Source organism: Monocercomonoides exilis, assembly GCF_001643675.1.
Source record: "Monocercomonoides exilis strain PA203 chromosome Unknown scaffold65-413564, whole genome shotgun sequence".
NCBI lineage: Eukaryota > Preaxostyla > Oxymonadida > Polymastigidae > Monocercomonoides > Monocercomonoides exilis.
In genome coordinates, this window is record NW_027150610.1 from 119,669 (window position 1) to 142,192 (window position 22,524).

At 38.6% G+C, this 22,524-nt stretch overlaps 4 protein-coding genes across 4 annotated transcripts; 3 read left to right on the forward strand and 1 right to left on the reverse strand.

Annotated features, from left to right (window-relative positions):
- Window positions 1-273: 273 nt before the first annotated feature.
- On the reverse strand, window positions 274-1,179 carry MONOS_16247 (uncharacterized protein; the record flags this gene model as incomplete). Its single annotated transcript, XM_067869159.1, has 3 exons — window positions 274-623; window positions 842-1,068; window positions 1,154-1,179. 3 exons carry the CDS (start codon window positions 1,177-1,179, stop codon window positions 274-276), a joined length of 603 nt encoding a protein of 200 aa, XP_067719166.1.
- A 467-nt stretch (window positions 1,180-1,646) lies between these two features.
- MONOS_16248 (uncharacterized protein) lies at window positions 1,647-2,141 on the forward strand (the record flags this gene model as incomplete). Its single annotated transcript, XM_067869160.1, has 1 exon — window positions 1,647-2,141. The coding sequence occupies one exon, from the start codon at window positions 1,647-1,649 to the stop codon at window positions 2,139-2,141; it is 495 nt and encodes a 164-aa protein (XP_067719167.1).
- A 5,929-nt stretch (window positions 2,142-8,070) lies between these two features.
- On the forward strand, window positions 8,071-17,275 carry MONOS_4506 (uncharacterized protein; the record flags this gene model as incomplete). Its single annotated transcript, XM_067874584.1, has 1 exon — window positions 8,071-17,275. The coding sequence occupies one exon, from the start codon at window positions 8,071-8,073 to the stop codon at window positions 17,029-17,031; it is 8,961 nt and encodes a 2,986-aa protein (XP_067719168.1). The 3' UTR covers window positions 17,032-17,275.
- Window positions 17,276-18,773: 1,498 nt separating this feature from the next.
- On the forward strand, window positions 18,774-22,501 carry MONOS_4505 (putative polyA glycohydrolase; the record flags this gene model as incomplete). Its single annotated transcript, XM_067874583.1, has 5 exons — window positions 18,774-20,695; window positions 20,850-20,913; window positions 21,086-21,267; window positions 21,437-21,572; window positions 21,710-22,501. The coding sequence occupies 5 exons, from the start codon at window positions 18,774-18,776 to the stop codon at window positions 22,499-22,501; spliced, it is 3,096 nt and encodes a 1,031-aa protein (XP_067719169.1).
- Window positions 22,502-22,524: the final 23 nt, after the last annotated feature.

The following is a 22,524-nucleotide window of genomic DNA, read 5'->3' on the forward strand; positions in this document are numbered from 1 at the left end:
AGAAGCAAATTGAGCTTCGTGCAGAGGAAACGGAGTCAGAAAGAAGAGCCAAAGGCGAAGACGAAGGCGAAGGAGAAAAACTGGTTTTGCACATCGCAAATTGACATTTTCGACACAAGGCTTGCACAGGCAGCAACGGAAAGGAGGAGGAGGACAGGGGAAGAGAAGAAGGAGGTGATGAAAATGAAGATGAACATCAGCAGACATTTTACTCGTTCAATAGCACACTCAAAACATCACAGCTTCCTCGACATTTGCTACTCCTCCTTTTTCTCACTTCCACCATACCCAATTATCTTCCACTTCTGTTCTGACTGGCACTTCCCCGAAGCCCATTACTTCTACGTCTTCCGCCACCGATTCCTCTTCACTTACCCAGAAGTCCATGTACATAATTAGCCCAAGCTCTGTCTCTTTATCAAACATGTCTTCTTCTTGCTCTCCTCCTTCTCCTCCTTCTCCTCCTTCTTCCATTTCTTCCTTCTCGCTGGGTATTCCTCGAACGATTCTTGTGAAGGACAGTTGAGCAATGCAGGTGCATTTGCAAGCAGCAACATGAAAGCTATGGGGGATATATTTGAGCCACAAAGCATCCTTCTGAACCACGCAACATGTACAGCAAGCTATGGGAATTCGGGCGGATATTGAGAAGGAAGAGAAAAAGGAAAAGAAGGATTTGGCAGATGCATAAAAAAGGCACAGAAAAAAGGTTTCTCACAAAAGAAGAAGAAAGAAGCTGAGACGAAAAATAAGCCTGTGAAGATTCTAACCACTCTTTGCTCAGATTTTCTTCCTGAAATCAAAAATCGAAGAAGGATTCATCAGCAGATTATGGAAACACCATTCACTTTCTCAACGTTTGCATCTACTAACAAATCATCTTCATTCACTTCTTCTTCTTTTCCCATTTCATCACCATCATCACCACTTCCTTTTTCTTCTTCTTCTTCTTCCTTTTCTCCTTCCCCAACCAACCTCCTATCCATCAAGCACAGCTCAGGACGTTCGTTCAAAGTGAAGCGGCAGAATGTGATTGAGCCGTGTACCAGTGACGTTTGTGGCACTTTTCTGTCGATGGACGTTCCATTTTAGCTGCGCTGTGCGTTTCCTGTTGAACAGTTAATGGTCTGCGGCTTAAACAACATCCGCAGACTGAGGAGACTCAACGCCATCACCCATGTAGCAAACCAGAATTGTATGGAAAATTTGAATTTTTCTATAAAATAAAATATATTTCTTTAATTGTTTGATTTATTTTTGTAAATCTGAATTTTGCTTTTCAAATAATTATCTAAATCTAAATTTTTTTGTTCACTCTCAAATGATGAACAGTTATGATGGTGGACTAGTGGCAATGATTTTTCAATTGTCTTACAAAGCAGTAAAGATTATTTGCTGAATGATGCTGTTGCAAAGCAATTGATCAGATTCATGAGGTTTGTCAGAAAATATTTGTTGAGATTTTGTTCACAAGTTTTTCTTTCTTTCTTCTTTTTGATCAAATTCTTTTTCTTCTTCATTTTTACACCCACTTTTTCACTCATTCGTTATCATTATTCACAAATACACAAATATATTCACATCCAGTTTACATTGGTACCCTCTTGTCTCTTCTTCTCTTCGTGTGACCCACAAATTCATCACAAATGGTGCTGAGTTCCATTCCGTGTTTCTGCACCACTGCATTCTCCAGCCCATCCACCGCCTGTTGCACCCAACACCCTGAAAACAGTGGAAAGGCTTCTTCCATCCTTCTCTCACTAACCAGCAAGCCGTTCAAGCTGTTTGCCAGCTTGCTCGACAAGGCGCTGTTTAACGAGCTGGTCGAGCTGATGCACTCACCACAGGCGATTGTTCGGAACAACACGTCGGAAATCATCGAGGCGCTTACAGAAGGAAGAGGGCTGGCTGAAGAAGGAGTTGGAGAGGAAAAACGAGATGGAGGATATGGTGGAATGCCACGGAGGGGATATGATGGAAGTGTGATATTTGGGGATACGAAGGAGAAGAGAAACGAGAAGGATAAAGAAGCGAACAACGAGCCAACAGTTACGAAGGAAGAGCTGCTGCGTCGTTTGCTGAGCTGGGGCGTTGTGTTGAATCTTGTGGCGTCCTGGCGTTGCCAACGGCAACTGACATAGCGAAAATAGGAGCTGCTGGTGCTTTGCTTAATCTGTATGCACCTGTTGGGAAAAAGAGGAACAAGAGAAGATACGGAGGAGGAGGAAGATGAAGAGGATGAAGAAAAGGAGAGTGCAACGAAAGAGAAGAAGAAGAAGAAGAAGAAGAAGAATGATGGTTATATTCAGCTTCTCCTCTCACACAAGGTCATTCGCTCACTTTGTCTCGACTGCGTTTTTTCCAATCCTCACCTTTGCTGCATCCATTGATTGCCTCAGAACTAATTCTTTGATATACCGATCCCACCATTTCATGCTCCACCCACTACCTGATGAACGCGCGCAGCTTCTCCACCTCAGAAGAATGCAGCGCAAAACAGCCACAGCGGAACATAGTCCAATGAGAAGATAAGAACTGCTATATCCGAGTCACTAAGCGCACTCCTCAACAACAAGAATGATTTTCTTCTTTCAGAATCGTATTTGAAAGAGGGTTATATCAATTCCTCAGCCATTTGCTCCTTCTCCTTCATCCTTTCCTCTTCATCTTCTCCCAAGCCGCAACTTATTTCACAATCTTAATTCTTGCTGATTGATAGCACTCACAGAACGGCCAATAAAATAGAACTTGTCAAAAAAAAAAAGGAGGAGTCGATGAAGCTCAGCCCAATCAATTCTGTAAGAGAACATGGGAGAGAGCAGTGGGATCAGAAGGGAAAGGAAAAACTGTTTAGAATGAGTCTCACTTTCAAGGGAGGGAAGAATCGGATATGCCATTGTTTAATTGCTGTAATGGCGAGAGCCGAAGGAAGAGAGAGAGAAGATAGAAGGTTTGGAAGAAGAGTGGAAGGATATCAATTTTGATCATCAAAGTGATTTGCTTGTGAAACAAAAGAAATTGTTGCCACCTGGAGAGATGAGAGCGATGAAGGAGAGAGAGTCAAATGAAGGGGAAGCTGGAACGAAAGAAAAGGATGATCAAGAGAAAGAGGAAGAAGATGACGAAAAGGGGAAAGAAATAGACTGAACAAAAAACAAATGATGATTGGGACGAATTTAATATAGATTTCTGCGCATGAGTTGCAAGAGCAGGAACTTTGGAAAAGAACGCAGTTAACGAAATGAGAATTTTAAAAATGTCGAGAAGAAATGACAGGAAACGATATGGTGTTGAGAAGAAAAATTGAACTGCATTTGCATATTGAATTTAAAGAGAAGTTTCGATGTTGAGTAAAGTGTTCTTATTAACTGCAGTTTCCTGAATAACACAAACCCCGTTTGCTGAATCTGTTGAGCTGATCAGCAGATACTGGAATTTTTTAATGAGGTTTCAGCTAGATTAATGAAAAACATATTGCATTTTCTATGGAAAAATAAAAATTCACTAATGTTGCGCTTTTTTGAGTTCTCTAAATATTTTTTCCCTTTTATTAGCTTTGTTAAGCAAGTTAAGAATATTTTTTTGTCTTTTTGATGAGTTTTGTTGATTAAACTTTATCAATTTTTGCATCATTTTTATGAAACTTGATCATAAAAATTCTTTTAAATCAAAACATTAAAAAGGTATGCTTTTTTTCATATGAACAAAAAAAACAAATATATATGACAGAAATAAAAGCTTAATATACATGAAAAATCAATTAAACTCTATGATCAATAAATACCACAATAAATATTATTTTTTCAATTTTTGATCTTTTTTATGATATCAAAAAAAATCACCCATTTGAAGTTGAAAAGTTCAAACTTTTCTAATTATTATGATGTCTTTCTTCTCGATAACTGTTGTTCACTTGATAGAATGATTGATTAATATTCTATATTTATTGTTGAAAATTCAAGATATAATTTTGCAAATATAATGAAAAAAAATTATCATTCCATCACTTGAACTGCCTTTTGTTTGTTTGATTGAATAGCCTTTCAAACAATATTTTTTCCATTTTGATAATTTTGATCGTTCCCTTTTTTGTGATGGAAAAGAAATCCATTTCTTCAGAAGAACTTCTTAGGATTGCTGCTACAAGAGAATACCGCGCAATCCATTCCAGGTCGAGGAAAATTTTTGAAATCAAGAAAACATATCCATTGACAGTGAACGTGGCGGTCAAAGCGAAAGTCATTTCAAGGCAGGCTTGGTACAGAGGCAAAACAGCAGAAAAGAAAAACAGAGATGTTGGAAAAGAAGGAAGACCATCGCTTATTAATTCTGAGAAACTGGAAAAAATCGAAAATCAGGTCTTGTCTTTATTATCAGAAGGAGTTGTTGTTCGAATGAAGCACATACAGGAAATGGTTTTCAATATTTTTATATGATTAATTTTTATCTTTATTTAAATAGGCAATAAAAATGTTGGACGCAGAATCAACAAATGAAGAAGAAAACGAGAAACTCCATCCGAAATTATCTAATTATTTGGTTCAAAGAAGTTCTATTTTAAAGGCTGCCTTGGCGAGACCATTAGAAATTGCAAAAATTCGGTCACAGAGCCCTGAAAGTGTGACTAATTGGTTTGAAGAAGTGAAAGAAATCGTAGAAGGAAACAATATCGAAGTTACCAATATTTTTAATTTCGATGAATCTTCTGTACAAATCGGAGAAAGTTCTGCAAAGTTGGTCATCTGTTTGAAGGACCAAATCCCTCCTTCTCCTATAGATCCTCGAAAAATTGCCAATGCAACTCTTTGCGTATGCGTGTGTTCTGATGGTTCCAGCCTTCCTCATTTTTTTCTTTATCCAAAGAAAAAAATGCCTGAAGAGTTTTCTAATTTGAAATTTTTTAATATTAATTAAATTCCTGTGCCTTCAGGATGGATTACCACTGAAATTTTCAAAATCATCATGCTTCAAAATTGGATTCCTCTCATTCATCAAAAAAATCAATCAACATCTTCGAAAAAGGCTCTTCTTCTTCTTGATAACCATTCTACCCATACATGTTCAGAAGTCATTATGAAAGCTGAAAATAACGGAATTTTCATAAAAACATTTCCCCCTAACATGACCCATCTCCTCCAGCAATGTAACAATGTGATATTTGCCAGATTGAAAAGAACATTTTTCAATAATTTCACAGTTCCAATCGATGATTCATCTTCTTCATATAGAAAGGCACATGCCGAGGTCTCACCAGGGGCCATCGCTGTAGCGACCACTTCATCGGTAATCAAAACTGCATTTCTCAACACAGGAATCTGGCCACTGGCAGCTTCGCAAGTTCTCACCAAAATAAGTGGATCTCCTTCAAAATCTTCTTTAGCAATTTCTTCAGATGAAGTTGACAATGAATTGTTTGGTTCTTTTTTCCCAAAGCGCAAAGTTAAATCAACAAAAAAGGTTCAAAATGAAATGATAATAGAAGAAAAGCACCATAGGGATGAATTCACGCAAACTGATGATTATAATATCTCAGACGAAGATAGTGATCATCCTTCAAGAAACAAATCAGTATCAAAAAGAATCCCTCGAATAAGAAAGAAAAAAATCGACGGTGACTACATTTATGAAGACGATGAAGCTGGATCAACAGAAAGGTGGATTGAAGAGCATAATGAAAGAATAAAAGAAACTTGTCCATCAAGAAGCAAAAAATTCAAAATACAACACGATGATAACGAAACAATGGAAACATCAACTAGTTTAGGAAATACTTATTTATTCAAATATTTTATACTTCTTTTTTGAATGTTATTTACATATATGACTTTACATGTATTGCATATTTTGGATTGAATGCTAATTGTTAATTGTTTTATTTATCCTTCATAATTCATACAAATATATAAGAATAAAAAATGGTTGCAAAAGACTAAGCGTTGGACAGTAAAAAGCTTTGGCCAAGTTCATAACAATTTTCATATATCAATGATATGGCTTCTATAACTTTGGAAATTTGAGGAACATCATTTCACACGATTATTATTGATTCACAGAAAAAACATGATATTTTTCTTTGCATGCCAAGTTAAATTCTTCTTTTTTCTTAACGATCATAAATTATCACTTTCAGCAATAAAAAAAACATATAACTTGAATAAAAAATTGTAAAAAATTGAAGATACAGTTGCTGAATAAAAAAACCGGGTTTTTTACTTTGTAACGGGTTTTTTTCTCATTGTATCTATCTTTTCACTAACTATTGAATGATGAAAAAATTAAAAAAAAAAAGTATTTGAATAATCAGAGTTGCCCATAATAACATAAGAATTCCTGCATTTTTTCTTTTCCATTTTTCGGAGTTTTATAAAATTGTTGAGGATTATTTCACGATGAAACTTGCACAAAGAATTATATATCATACATTTTTACGTTGATGAAGAGGGAATTGTCAGTTTGCTTCAGTTATTTAAATGTTCAGAAAATTACTCATTTTGGAGGCAGATGCAGTACAAATGTTTTTATTCACTTTCTTTCCTGCTCGATTATTTATTTTTTCTGGAGAAACTCCACTTTTATTGCAAAGCCTTATGATATCAAGACATAATAGACTGTTTATCAAAAAATGTTTCATTCAAGGACATTCCACGTGATACCTGAGCAAAATAATCATATTTTATGTTTCTGTTTGTCTTTTTTTCCGTTTCTTTTTGGCCAATTTCATTTGCCACAGAAGGGCTGTATTCACTAGAAAATGCAAAAGAAATGATTGCTATTCCAGACTCGGAATCTGAAGGGAAGTCGAGCTCCGCAGCTTTGACAACGGAAATATCAAAGGAAATGAATGTTTGAGTTTTTCTTTTAACAAAATTTTTTTTAATATGTGTATTTAAGGAAAGTTTTGCACCATCATCAAACAAAATTGGATTATTTTGATTATCAATCATAGATACTTTCAAATCATTCTCCAATTGCAAAAAGATGGAAATAACATCAAGGTTCAATAGCGGAAATGAGTGTGGAAAACTATTTTTTGGAAAAGAGCAGTTATCATGATTGAACGTCCTACAAATCTCCTCTTATTCGTCAAAAAAACAATAGTTAATGTTCAATAAATGTGAGAAAAGGCTGGATTGAGGTATTTTTGAAGGAACTGGAAAATAGTTGAAAATGGTAGAATATCATCGGAATATTTGAAGAGAATGCTCTGAAACTAGATTGATTCAAAAACAAACTAGATAAAAGAAAAACAAAGAAAATGAAAATTCTGATGGAAAGCATTGAATGCCTCAAAGAAGAAGAAATCCTGAAAAACAGTTGATAAGAAATAGAAGAAAGAGAAAAGAGGATTAATCGAAGGAACAAATGAAGAAAAATCAGAAAAGAGAAAGATCAGAGGATATTGAATCAAAAATCAATTTCTTTCTGAAAAAAAGGAAAAAAGAAATTCCATCGAAAAGAATTGCTGAAAAATATTATTTTGGAGATATGATGAAAAGTTGAAGCAATTTTTACTGAATAAGGCAAAAGTTATAATATGTAGCTTAAGATCAGCTGGATTTATTTCTTGGTGTGAAAATTTTCATTTTCATCTTTTTTGATATTTTTTTTTATTTTCATTTGTGTTTTCAGGAATATTTGAAATCAAATGAAGAAAATATGGTGATATCAAATGAAAGAAAATAATTTAACGAAAAAGGAGATGAAGGGATGAGGCACTTAATTAAAGCAAAATATCTGCAGAAAGACGAGAGATACAAATAATTGAAGAAAAAAGAGGAAATCAATTAAAGATGGCAGTTTCTTGGAATTAATGTTTATATAGAATGATTCAGAAAAATGAAAATAAAAGCAGTGAATTGAATTTTGAAAATGGAAATGATGCAGGAAATAATGTTTTTCGATGCTCCACAAGATAATGGGATGTTATCAGAAATATGGGATCATGATCCCATAATCATCACTGAAGCAATGATTCCCTTCGTTTATCTTGTGTGTTTGCTATCAGCCATTTGTGGTAAATACAGAAATGATAGATTGAACAATGAATATGATTCTTTCTATGTTAATAGAATGGAGAAGAGTGGTATTTTTGTGAAGAAAAGTGTTGTTCGGATGTTCTGCGAAATGCACAACTCATCAGTTGAATTGAAGGGAATATTGCTTGAAAAGTCAGGAAATTGTGTGATGTTCGAAATAAAAGCAGGATCATTGCTGCAGGTTGAGGGAAGTGTGTTTGTAAGAAACAATGAGATGAATGGGAATTATGTGAGGAATGGAGGGACATTCTGGCTGATAAACACGAGTTTGGGTGTTGGAAATGGTCAGGAATGTGGAATGATGGGGAGTGTGGTGAAGATGGAAGGAGGTGATTTGTCTTCGTTGTTTGTGAGAAATAGCGAGTTTGAGGATGTTGTGTTTTGTGGGGGTGGAGGCGGTTTTCTAAGAGATGGTTCAGGAAGTTTTGAATTCGTCCAAAACTGCAAATTTGTGAATATCACAAAGAAATTTAGTGAGACAGAGGAAATACAAACTGGAAAAGAGAGGATGATGAAGATGAGTTCAATGGAAGATTGTGATGTTGAGCGATCGATGAATGTGCTTGAGGGAGGGATTGTGAGTGGAACAGAAGGATCTGGCTCATTTTTTTGCAATAATTGCACATTTGTTCGGAATGAAAGAGTGGATCGGGAAGTGAGGAATGCAAATAGGGTTGAAACCACCAAGACACAGACATTTACGAACGCTGAATGGATTGAGTGCAACGCTTCATGTGGCGGAGCACTTTATGTTCATGACAATTCAAGTGCAACCCTGACAGTTGAGAATTCTTCATTTGTGAAATGCAATGCAACATCCGAAAGAGGAGGAGGGATATTTGCTTTGAACATTGGAGAATGCACCGTGAAGCATTCAACATTTATTGAGTGCTATTGTGTGGCATCATCAAATAATGGAGGTGCTGGAATGGGTATTACAGGAATGACAATTCAAGTATTAGTTGATAATTGTTTGTTCAAAGACAATTGGTCTGGAAATGATGGTGGTGGATTGATAATTTTGAGTTCAAAAACAAACAAAACAAAAGATTGTGTATTCAATTGTTATTTCCAAAATTGCAGCGGGAATAAGCCAATGGATTCTGATGGAGGAGGGTTTATTCATTGGTATGCAGTTGACAAAATTGTTGCTCATAATTGCCTTTTTCAAGGATGTCATTCAGATTTACGTGGAGGAGCTGTCAGTATTCTGACAAATGGATATAGTGGAAATCTTTTGTGGTTTTGCTTTTTCCACAATAATACAGCATCGTATGGAAATGATATTAATTTGGAGGACAATAGCACAGACTCCCAAGTTGCTTTCTGTTATTCCACAAGAACTGATGGGAATAGATATTATGCAGGTGGAGATAAAAGCAATTGGCTTCCAAATGAAGGAGGAAGAAGCAGATTTGTTGCTTCAAGAGAGAATCAGACAAATGCAAAAGACACATTCAGCTGTGGATTGAATGAATCCTATGCGTGCTCGACAATCAGTCATTGCCTTTCCCAAATGATTGTGGGGTTTGTGGAGGAAATCAAGGTGCTTTCTGGAACAGTTATGGAAGGCAAAGGAATTAATGTTGGGGAAAAAACGATCACTGTGAATGGGGCTTCACCAGCTGGCTCATCCATTGAAACAAAGTTTGAGAGGAATGGACTGAGTCTGTTTTGTGTTGGAACAGGGAAATTGAGTGTAAATGATCTGTCTGTGATCCACAACACCTCATATGAAAACAACAGGCAATGCAAACTGTTTGAGGTTGAGGGAAGTGGATTGATGGATGTGAAGAGAATGAACGTATCGATGGACTCTGCTCATTCAGAAGAGAGGAGCATTCAGAACTCACTTGTGAAACTGGACGGGGGAGAGTTGAAGATGCAAGATGTGAGATGGGAACAAACATTCAGCACCACGAGTGTGATATCGCTTTCTCAAGAATCATCTGTGACATTGTCTCTGGATAACTGTGTGTTCAGCAACATTGTGAGGACAACAGCAGGATCATCTCTGATGAGTGTGAGTGAAGGGTCACATTCGATAACTTTTGATGGATGCGCGATTGATGGGTGTGGGAATGAAGACTGTGAGTTTGGAGGGGGAATGATGGTTGAAGTGGGGAATATTGGTTCATTGACGATGAATGGAGGTGTTGTGAGAAACTGTTATGCCTCGACCACTCAAGGGAGAGGAGGAGGGATTGGGCTGAAAGTGAAAGACACAAATGCAGAGTTTCAGATTTCATCAGGATTTGAAGGAAACAGTGCCAAATGGGGAAATGATATTTTCATTGATTCTCCCAATTTGGAAGCAACAGCAAAAAGCAGAAAGATTACCTCATTTACAGCATCAATTTCCACAATCAACAAAATCCGAGGATTCCACAATGGGGATGAAACGATTCCAATTCCACTTTGTGTTTATCTGATTCCTTTGCCAAGTGAGATTGTTGTGAGCAATGCTGATGCATTTGATCATTCTCGTTGTGGATTTGCTGAGTTTCCCTGTCTGACTCTGAAACATTCACTGGAAATGCAAGAAGAGGAAAAGAAGATTGTTGTTGATGGGATGATTGCAATGGAAGATGAGCTGACATTTGACTCCCTCAAGCACACAATCAGAGGGAAAGATGGAAACAGTGGATGGAAAGTGGGGAATGAGCAGAATGGGGTGAAAGAAAGTTTGATAACAGTCAGTGCAAATACAAATTTGAGTTTACTCATTTTCTCTGTTCCTTCTGGACTCGCAAATCACGAAATATTCTTCTCTTCTTCTTCACAATCATTTTCGCTTGAGAGCTGCTCACTGACATTTCAAAATTCTCGATCAGCCTTGTCTTTTGTGTTTTTATCTGTAACAGCAGGCGAGATGTCTGTTTCGTCTTTTGTTGTATCATCCTTGGTGATTGGGAATCATCCATTGATCAGTCTTGAAGGAAACAATGCTGCTGGCACATTCACTTCCATGATCATTGAAGATATATTCTCTGATACGCAGAGTGTTTTGTTTGGAATTGCGAATGGGGCATCTTTTTCAATTCAAGATTCAACACTTTCAGTGAAAACAGCATCACAAGCAGAGTCATCATCATCAGGATCAATTCGAATGATTTCCACATATTCAGTCAAGTTGCTGAAGCTCACAAACAATACGATGAGAGGATTCAAAGGGGATGGAGGAAATGGGGGGGCAGTTGAATGCATGCTTGGGAGAGATTGTTCTCTTGAAATTGTTGGAGGGATGATGTCAGGGTGCGAGAGCAAAGGAGGAAATGGAGGAGGGATGTGGGTTGAGATGGGAGAAGGATCGAGATTCACTGTGGGAAACATGACGAATGCCAACAAAGTGAATGAAATAACTTCAAATGAGGAAAGGGGTTTGTTTCAACTTGTGAGCTGCAAGGCAACGCAAACAGCAGATGGAGAGTGTGGATATGGAGGAGGGATTTATCTTCATTTGGCTGATGGGACAAGCTCATTCACTTTGAAGGATGTTTCATTTTCCGCTTGTGATGCTAAAGAAGGGAAAGAAGTCTTCATCAATGCAAATGATCTTTCAAGTGTGATTGACAGGATATCGATTGGATTTGGAGTTGATATGAGTGACTTGACAAAATTGAATGGGTTTGAGAGATCAACATCGAATGAGACATTTGCCATTCCGCTGGTGGTGTATTTGTGGAACAACTTTTCAGCACCAGTGTTTGTGGGAGGAGGATCATTGAGCCATGATTTCTCGAAATGTGGATTTGAAGAGTTTCCGTGTTCATCCATTTCGAAGGCAGTGTCAATCCATTTTGAAGGGAAGAAAAAGGATGTTGCTCTTCTTGAGCCATTTGTCTTTGAGGAGGAATTGGGGTTGACTTCAAATGAATGGAGCATTGCATCCAAAGAGGATGAGATGAAGTGTGATGTTTGTGATCAGAAAGAGGGAGCTCAAAGTGGATTGATAAAAAACACAGTTTCTGTGTCTGTGACTGGCATTGTATTTTCTTTGAAGAAATCGCTGACCTTTCATGAAAGTGTGTTTGAGTGCCATTCAGGGAAGCTCACACTGAATGGATGTGGGATGGAAGGAGGCACTGAGACTATTACAACAGTGTTTGTGAAGGCTGTTGAAGGGGTTGTGGAGGTGAGTGAGTTTTCAACAAAGGATATGAAAATTGGAGATTCATCGATATTTGTTGTTGAAGGGAATGCAGAAAGTGTGCCTTCGATGAATATGACTCATTGTGATTTTTCCGAAATCACATTTGGCGATGGGTGTGTTGTTGAGTGCCACGAGGGGATTATCGAAGAGATGTCAGGATGCACATTTTCATCTATCACTCGTATGAAGGGAAGTGGAGGATGCATCAGCATTGCAAACGAGGAGGATGATGATGATGATGGAAGAGATTTCAAAGCGGAAATAGATGACTGCACATTTGAAGGGTGTGCTGTTGCTGGAGAGGAGGGAACTGAGATTGGAGGAGGTGCACTCTTTTGTGAGGCATCTTCAAAAACGAATCTGTTGATAAGTTTGTGTTCGTTTTATTGTTGCAGAGCACCATATGAAGAGGGAAGTATTGGATATGGAGGAGGAATAATGCTGAAGATCCTGAAACAAGAAGAAGAAGGAAAGGCAGGGTTTGTGATTTCCTCGCCTGTTTTTTCATCTGGGAAGCCAAACAATGCGAAATATGGGAAGGATCTGTTCATTTCATCTGCATCGCTTGCCAAGAGTGTCAAGAACGAAACACTTCCATTTGTGAAAGATAGATTAGAGATGCTGACAGAGGACTCTCTGATGGGATATGATGGAGGAAACAAGGAGTGTGCAATCCCACTGATCTATTTCTGGAGAGAGATTGAATCGAGCGTGCATATTGCTGAGGAAGGAAACAATGTTGTTGTGTGTGGCTTTCCAAATCTTCCGTGCCAATCTGTTGATTATGGGATGAATCGGATCGGCAGTTCGACAGTCGAGCATATGATGATTCATGGGGTTTGTGATGTGAGGAGTGTGATTGGGATGAATGGGATGAAATTGGAAGGAACAAATGGGGAGTCAGACAAAATCCGATTTGTTCAAGCACTTGAAGGGGATGGAGACGTTGTTGTTGAATGCAAAGGGATTGTTCAATTCAAAGAAGTGGGGATTCTGATTCCCGGTGCCTTTGATAATGGAGCAAACATCCTTATCCAGACAGATTCGGATGCAATCGAAACGAGCATTGTGAGCTGTTCAATTCATCAAAGTGGTGATGCTGAAGGTGAATTGTCATTTGTATTGATCTGTGCAGTAAAAGGAATTGTTGAGATTGAAAATACAGAAATAGCTGGATTCTCAACGATGCATGAGATAATGAGCATATCAGCTGATTGTGTGACAACCATGAACAATGTGACATTTGAAGATATTTCATTGAGTGGGAAAAGTGCAATTGCGATGAGTGAAAGTGTGCTTTCTGCAATTGGGAACGATAATGAAGGAGAAATATGGAATATTCAATTTGAGCAATGCACATTTGTGAATGTGAAGAACAGCGCGTCAAACAACCCTTCATTGCTTTGTTGTGATGAACCAAATGAAGTGAGATTGAAAATGGAGAATTCAACAATTGACAATTGTGGATCGACAAGCTCGAATGAAGGAGGAGGAGTGTTTTTCCTTCTCAATGAAAAGGGAAGATTGGAAATGAATCGCACAAATGTGACAGAGTGTTTCTGTTCGAACATCGGGAGAGGAGGAGGACTGTTTTTGAAATCACAGAGTGTCTCACTGAAGGCATTGCCATTTGTGCTGTCGAACATCACATTCCTTCAGAATGTTGCATCGAAGGGGAGAGATGTGTTTGTGAAGTGCACAGACCTTGACTCGCAGATAAGTGAGTCACAGTTCCTGATAAACTTCGGGGAGCCATTTGTGAGGGAGCTGGCGATATGGGGATGCACATCAGACAATTATGGAGATGAAGAAGATCTTCTGAGGAGGGTGTTTGTATTCAGGAGCGAATTCATATTTGTTTCATCGATTGTGGAGAACAGCAGCTACAGCAAGCAGTGTGGAGAGATGAAGAGCACATGCTCATCGCTGAATGTTGGGGTGAGCCACATCATCCCATCGGATTATTCGCAGTTATTGATCTGGAATGAAACAGAATTGACTGGTTCATGCTCAGCTGAGAAGGTGACGATCAAGTCGATGGAGGCGAGCAGGAATGGGGAGATAAAAGTGAATGAAATAAATTTAGCAGATGAAGGAGCTGTGAGAACCTCGGAATCTGTTCGATTTGAGAAGGTATCATTTGTTTTTTGTGGAATGGGGAATGTTGTCTGCTTGTGCTTGATACGCCAGCTGAATGGATCTCTTATTCTGGAATCTGTTTCATTCTTGTCAGAGAGCGGATCAATGGAGAATTCACAGACCCTTTTTGACTTTTCTCTGATTGTTGTAGAAGATGGGCTGTTTGAGGCAGAAAAGTGCATTGTTGGCCACTTGATATTCTCAAAGGCTGTGTTCAATATATTGCGCTCAGAAAAGGCAACATTTGAGGGTGTGGGAGTGGATGGTGTGGAATGCAAGAGTTCGTTGATTGAATGTGGGAAAAGTGAGAAAGTGAGCATTTCGAAGTTGGCAGCCACAAACATTGAGTTGGAAGAGAGAAGCCTTATATCACTTGAAAACAGCCATTCTTCACTTGTTTTATCATTAGTGTTGTCATCATTCACAAACATCAGCCGATCGAGTGATGGGTCGTGCATTGTTTGCTCATTTCATCCGATGAGTTGTTTTGAGATGTGCAACTGCTCGTTTCATGAGTGCACATCAGAGTCGCCAAAGGGGAGCCAGGTGGCGATAGCATTGGCAGAGAAGATATTGATTGAATCGTGTGTGTTTGAAGGGAATCTTGTTTCAGGAACAGAAAGGAATGAGATTTCTGATGAAGTGTGCAAATGGAATGGGTCAGTTGTTGACTTGTCGATGAGTGAAGCAGTTGTGCGAGACACCACGATTTGCAACTCATCGAAGGGAGGGATGAGTGTGAGTGGAGGCACAATAATTATCAAAGATGGAAGATTTGAGAACAACAATCCTTCGATTGAGAAATATCCATCAGCGAGAAGAAACATTATTTGTTCTGATTCTGCCTCACTGACAATCTCCAGTTTGAAAGGTGGTGATGGAGTGAAAGACAATTCATCACTTTGGATTCTGAATGAAGGATGCAATTTTGAGGGAATTATTTCCGAGAGGTCATCTCCATTCTTCATTCCAGTTCTGGAAAATGTTTCTGTGAATGAGAATGGAAGCAACATTTTTATCAAATTCAAGGGGTACCTTTTTATTCCTTGTGACTTGTCATTCAGACTTGTGTTCAAAACAGGGGATGTGGAGTTGGTTGAGACATATCCTTTTGAGGAAGATTGTTTTGCATCCGAATTAGAAGTGGTTGGAAGAATTCCTTCAGAAAATATTTCAACGATTGCACATGAAACAGAGGTGTCAGTGATGATTCTGTTTGGGAAACAATTGGCTGCAACCTCTCCACAGATTGTGAAGAATAAAACAGAACCAAATACTGGAAATGATAAAGCGGTTGAAGGAGGAAAAGAAGGAAAAACATTTTGGCCAATAATAGTTATTGTAATGGCAATAATTCTTTTTATTGTTCTGATTGTATCCATTGTTTTGGCTGTTCGGTGGAGAAAGGTCAAGAATGAAGCAGAAGATCTGAGAGAGATTGTTAACGATAACATCAGAAAAGATCCGAAGGCATTTGAAATGGTGACAATGGAGATGTCACCCGAGGAGCAATGGAGGAGAGCAGAGAGGGAGGCAGAAAAGAAGAATGAAGAAAGAATAAAGAAGAGGGTGTATGAAAAGACAATGGAGCATTCAGAGTCATCGGAGCATTTGTTGAGTGAGAGTGGATCAACCGAATACATTCTGGGAAGAGATTCAGATAAGATTCCCGAATGGGCACTGGAAAAAGTTGACGAGAAGGAAGAAGAGGAAACAAGGAAAATAACACCATCGCCTTCCATTTCATCCACTTCAACAACTGATTCAGATTCAACTTTTGTTCGATCGGAGTGTCTGTGCCCAACCACCTCATCCATGTCAAACCTGGTTGATGCAATGGCGTGCTCATCGCCTCATGAGAAGCTGATTGTGGATTTGAGGGATTCTCTTTTCATGCTGCTTCATGGAAGGAATGAGAAGAAGGAGATGGAGATTGGGAGTTTGAAGGAAAGAGAGCAAACAGCTGCACAGGTGTTGTTCTGGGTGGCGAATGGGGCACTCCACTCATTTGATGAGATGGAAAATCCACTTCAGTCACTTTCCAATCTGAGCCCTCACATTGTGTTGTTCTCAGAACATATGGTTATCTGCATTGCCCTCCACTCCGATTGTTCATCAGACTCAGACTCATCATCCATCTCTTCTATGTCCATTGTTTCTTCATCCTCGAATATTTCAGCGATGAGTGAGAGATTCACCGACTCACCTCCGCCTTCATCAGCCTTTGAAGACGAAGATAATATTAGGAAGGAGTGTTTGAGGTGGAAGGCGCCAGAGCTGATGGTGAACAAGAAGATGGATGCTACGAAGGAGACAGTGGCTTTCTCGATTGGGATGATGTTGTGGGAGTGCCTGACGCTGGAGGTGCCATTTGGGGAGTATGAGGCAGAGGCTGCAGGGCAGAAGATTGTGAATGGAGAGAGGCCGATCAGCAAGACAATGCTGGGAAATAAGGCAGAGGAGGTGATTGACTTGTTGGTGAGCCAGGAGGGATCGGAGCGGCCGAGTCTTGTTTGGGTGAAGCGGGCATGCATCCAAAAGTTCCCGAAGGGAGCAGCTGTGCTCACAGTTTCTGATGCCATCGACTTCGGGACAGATGAAGATGAAGCGGAAGAAGAGGAGGAGGAAGAAGAAATCTCGAGTGAAGGAAAAGATGAGAAAGGAAAAATCAAGAGCAAAAGTTCAGATGAAGCCAAATATTGACCATTGGATCGAAAGGACAATGAGAGATTGAGAGTAAGTGGAGTATCAACAGAAATATTAGAATGATAAGATTAATTATTTCAAATGGAAAGAAGGAGATGTTTTCATGTTGGGGTATAGCGGTGGAATGAATGTGATAAATCTATGAAATCAATGGTTTTTGTATGTTTTGTATATTTTATTGTCTTCACACTTCACATGTCATTTAAATCAAAATAAATAAAACTGTGATATTTTTCCTTTGTTTGCATTCGCTTTTTTTCGGTTTTCAGTTGGTTTTGGCACAATCTAAATAACGTTCATCAAACAATATATGGAATTTTATTTTTGAAATCATATTTTTTTCATTCAGATATTTCTGTTCAAAAATTTCCCTTGAATATCTATAAAAGAACACTGAAAAGAGAAAAGGATTATAAAAGATATCATCGTTTTTAATTCCGATTAAACATTTTGTCAAAGAAATAGTTCTTATATTTTTTGCATTTTAATAAAAAATCTCTTCCCCGTTACAAACAACTTTTGAAAAATCAAGACTCCGAAAAAAGTTATGATTTCAAAAATAATCACCTATATTGAAAGCTGACTACCATCCAACAATCAAATAAATAATATAAATTATCTGCTCAATATTGAATTTGATTGAATTTTTAGGTGAATGATAGAATACAATTCAATTTTTAAATGAAATAGTTGAAAGTTGATAAATAATATTGAATTTTCGAGTGAAAAAACAAAATGGATTTTTCAAATTCAAATTGCTCAAAAACAAAAAGTTTTGTTTTCAAATAAAAATCAAGTGAGTAATGTATTTCAATCTTTTCTTCTCGTGACATATAGTTGATCCAGATTAAACATTAAGTGTATTCTCTTTCAGTTCTAAAAAAAAATTAATAAAATATCTTCAAAAATTTCTGGAAAAAAAAATGAAGACAAAAAATGAAAAGGAAATTAAATCCAAAGTGAAACTTATTTCTCTCTCTTTTTCCCACTTCAAACCTTCATTTTAAAACTCAAAAAGATCATTATTAATATATTGTCACATAAAAGTAAGAAAAACTGAAATATCATTTGTATCGATCTTATCTTCTCTTGCCATTGTTTTAATAAAACAAATTATTATTAATGACTGATAAGAAGAATTACTTGTTGAAAAATTTGCTATGGGCTTTCAAAAAGTTTTGTTTTTGTTTGCTGGCACACAATGTCTGCTGTAACAAGGCAGCCTTCAATTATGAATTATTACAAACGATTGAACGAAAAGAAAATGGAAGCACAAAATCCTGCCTCCTCAACAAATCGAACAAAGCAAGAAAATTCACATCGTGATAATCAGCATTCTTCACAACAGGTTCAAAATAAAAATGCTTCTAACAAATCACAAAATCCAAGTGCAAGTGAATTATTACCGGATTCTTTTGTTAGACTTCCCATGGAAGGGCCACGGGCTGAAGAAATAAACAGAAACTTTTGGAAGCAAATGTGTGCAGTCCTACGAAGTTCATGCGAAACCATACATGAAATTAATGTATGGCTAATTGTATTTCGTTTTATTTATCTTTATGCTGTTTTAGGAGCTCATCTTCATTTTATCACATCAAAGTTTAATTTTGGAATATCTGCAAGCATGCTCATCTTTTCGATCCTTTAAAGATGTATCTCCGTCAATATATAACTTTATACCTGATAACTTACCAAATATAACAGATGGACTGAGATCGTTTCTTTCGGATTACTGCTCAATGATTGAAGCTGATGCAATTGTTGATCGGGTTCTTCAAGCTATGAAAGATTATGCAGCAGTACTTCCTCTTTCTCTATCAGGAAAAGCCGTAAGTTTTATCCCGTATCAAAGGCAGTTGTTTCAGAAGAAAGAAATTGTTTCTTTAACAACAAAAAGTGACAGCACTCAGTATGAACTTCCTTCTCAGTCGTGCTTACTAGACAATACAAGTGTTACTTATTCATGCTTGCCAGTACTGAAACAGCACCCAACGCATAGGCCAGCTGTTGCCGTGCCCGGGCGGTCTTCTCCGTCGTTTGCGTCTTGCTCGCTTTCCTTCCAGCGGAGGATATGCCCATGCCTCCTGGCGCACCTGTTCTTCTCCTCATTCCCCTACCGCAGCGGAGACAAAGGGCGCCTGCCGTCCTTCACTTACTCGGCGCTGCTGAGCGGCCGTGTGAAGAAAGCACGGGAGGTGTATTCGCAGCTGGAGCAGGCAGAGATCCTCAGCGAGTCAGACAAAAACAGCATCGAAAGCATCGAGCTGCAGCTGGCCGAGGCGAAAGAGCGGTTAAAGGCGCTGTCGTTTGCAGAGAAACTCGAAGGCGGAGGCCAAAAGCTGCACAGTTCATGTTCTGGAGGCAAATCTGCAGAAGTGGATGAGCTGAAAGAGAGATGTTTGAAAGAGATAGAAATTCTTCAGAGCGAATTAGCTCGTAAATTGCATCGGCATTCGAAAGTTAAAAAAAATACTGAAAATTCTTTATCTTATAATTCATCATTATCATCATCTTCCTCTTCCTCTTCTTCCTCTTCCTCCTCTTCCTCTTCCTCTTCCTCTTCTTCCACTTCATCAACCATTTCAAATAACACTTCAACTGCTAAAGATACCAAAGATCCTCAAAATAGCACTTTTTCATCATCAAACACAGCAAAACAAGAGAAAAGCATCAATTCCCAACAAAACACGTGCAATTCTCCAAATCCGAAGGTTATCTCGTTTGATGTGGAGCTATCGGAAGAAGCGAAGCAGCTCTGTGCAATCATCGATGAGGCACAAGAAGGGCTGCCAGACAGAGCAAGGCATCTTCAGTATGTTGATGAAGAGGAAGGAGAAGAAGGAGAAGGAGAAGGAAATAAAGATGCCGATGAAGAAGTAAAGAATTTTCTGCTTAAAAAGAAGAAGTTTATTATTAGCAAAGACGATAACACACTCGCCGATGACACTGAAGATGAAGAAGACGATGGCAGCAGTGCTGATGAAGCAATGAATGATCCAGAATATGCAGAGTATCAGAAGCGCTGGGAAGAGATGCAGATTGAGCTCACACAAAAGGAAGAAGAACTGCCTGGGATTGAGTCCGTATTCCATTCTGACACTTCTTCCTCTTCTTCCTCTTCTCCTTCTGAAGAGGCAGGAGGCATCCTCACACCGCTGTCGAGCCGTGTTCTGTCAGGCAGCCACACAGAATCCTCTTTGAAGGAGACGCATTCTTTGAATAGAGTGCTCTCTTCGCCTACAAGAACACCCACAGCTGCTCACTCTGCACTCACAAGGACAGGAACACTGCGCACTTCTGACAGAAGAACAGCTTCTTCGTTTGCTTCTCTCTCGTTCGGCATCTCTCCGCTTCATCGCTCTCTTGCTTTGGCTGCGTCTTCTTCTCCATCTTCTTCTTCTTCTTCTTCTTCTTCTTCTTCCTCCTCCTCTTCCTCTCACAAAGCATGCTCCGAAGCCCAGGCAGCGAAGCTTCGCTGCTTCTTCCACTATTTTGTGAGGACGATGAAGGAGCAGCCTCCAGAAACGCCTCTTCCTCCTCATTCGTTGAAAGGGCGCATTCGAATCACCCGGCGTGCGCTGCTGACTAGCCCTAACTGGACACAGTCGCATGTTCCATTGAGCAATCTGACGATTGATTGGAATGGGCTGATAGAAGACTCGTTTGTGCTTTTCTTATTTTATTTTATTATATTTAAATATACTTATTAACTTATTTTCCATTATTTCTCTCTTTTTTAAAAATATTTATTTTTCTTTTAATTTCTGTTTAATTGAATATGAATTCTGTTTTCATCTGTCATGCTGTGTATTCAGTCCACCTGAATATTACAAAGTAGATTTTGCTAATCGCACACCAGGTGGTGGGGTGTTGGGTCATGTGTGCTATTTCAATACATGATTTGAAATTCATATTCAATCTATTTTTTCGTATTTTCCCGCCTTTCTTTCTTTGTCTCCTTCTTCTTTGCTTCATCGATATTTCTTCATTTTCCCCCACTCTCTTCTATTTTCTCTTCTTTTTCCTTCTTCTTTTTCCTCCACTTTTCCAGGGCTGTGTGCAAGAAGAGATCCTGTTCACCATCATTCCTGAGCTTCTGCTTTCTCGGCTGCTCTGCGAAGACTTGAACCACAACGAGGCTGTTCTTGTGGAAGGCGCAGAGCGGATGTGCAAATACAGTGGATACTCAACAACATTCAAGTACGCTGGAGACTACAAGGCTGATACGACGCTGTTTGATATTTCTATTTTATTTTATTATTAAAAAATGCTTCAATGTTTTTTTTTTATATATATTCATTTATTGCAACTGTGGTTATGCTTAACTTCAACTGTGTTAAAATGCATATAATTTTGAATAACATTATTCTTCTTCAACACATCATATTGTTTCTGTTTAAAGTGACGAAGAAGGGCTTATTCAGTCTCGATATATCATTTTGGATGCTTTGTTCTTCTCTTTCTCTTCAAAATGGAGTTCTGAGGAATCCATCTGGAATCAGTGGTGTCGCTCTTCAATAAACAGAGAACTTAACAAAGTATTAGCTTATTCTTCTGTTCTGGTTCATCAAGCAAAATTAATTAATTAAAAATAAAATCACTATATTTTATATTTATTTGTCTATTTATTTATTTATAAAAATTGAAACTAATTTCCCATTTAAAATATCCCCAGGCATTCACAGGCTTTTCCTTTGTTCCTCGCAATGGGAAAGTGGCAACAGGCCATTGGGGCTGCGGGGCATTCAATGGCGATCCGCTTCTGAAGTTTCTGCTTCAGTGGCTGGCAGCCAGCGAGTGTGGGCTGAAGGAGATGAGCTACTCGGCAATGGAGATGGACAGCTGGCTGGAGGAAGTGCTGGGCCTTGTTCGAGTGATGATGCCAAATGGGACAGTGAAGATGAAGATGAGAATTGACCCTGAGGAAGAGGAAGAAGATGAGGAAGAAGGAAAGATCGGAGAGAAGAAAGACAGCAGCCCAGAAATAAAAGTGGAGGTTGTGGAGACAGGCAAGATTCCGAGGCATTCTGAATCGTCTCTTGAAAGAGGCGACACGCAGCTGGACAGTTCACTCGTGGATGACTTCGATGAAGGCACTTTCTCTTCGACAACGAGAGCAATCACAAGGAAGGAAGAGGAAGGAAGAGGAGAAGATGAAGAAGAGTTGTATGCGCCAGACTCACTTTCTGAGGCAGATGAAGACGCAGATTTGGCGTTTGCCTTGCAGCTGAATGAAGAAGAACAGGCAAAACAACATTTTCATGCAATTAAAGATTCGAAGGAGGAAAACTTTAAAAAAACAAAACAGAAGAAAGAAGAAGATTTCTTCAAAGTTGTGTCTCCTCCAACTGTTGGTGACTTGTACCGTTTGATTATTCAGTACATAACTCTTACAAATATCGCTCCATCTGGCGAGAAGCTGGTTCATTTTCTAAAACGCTTTTTTACAGAAAGCTGTGATGAATGAGTTTTTGATTTTTTGTTAGAGAT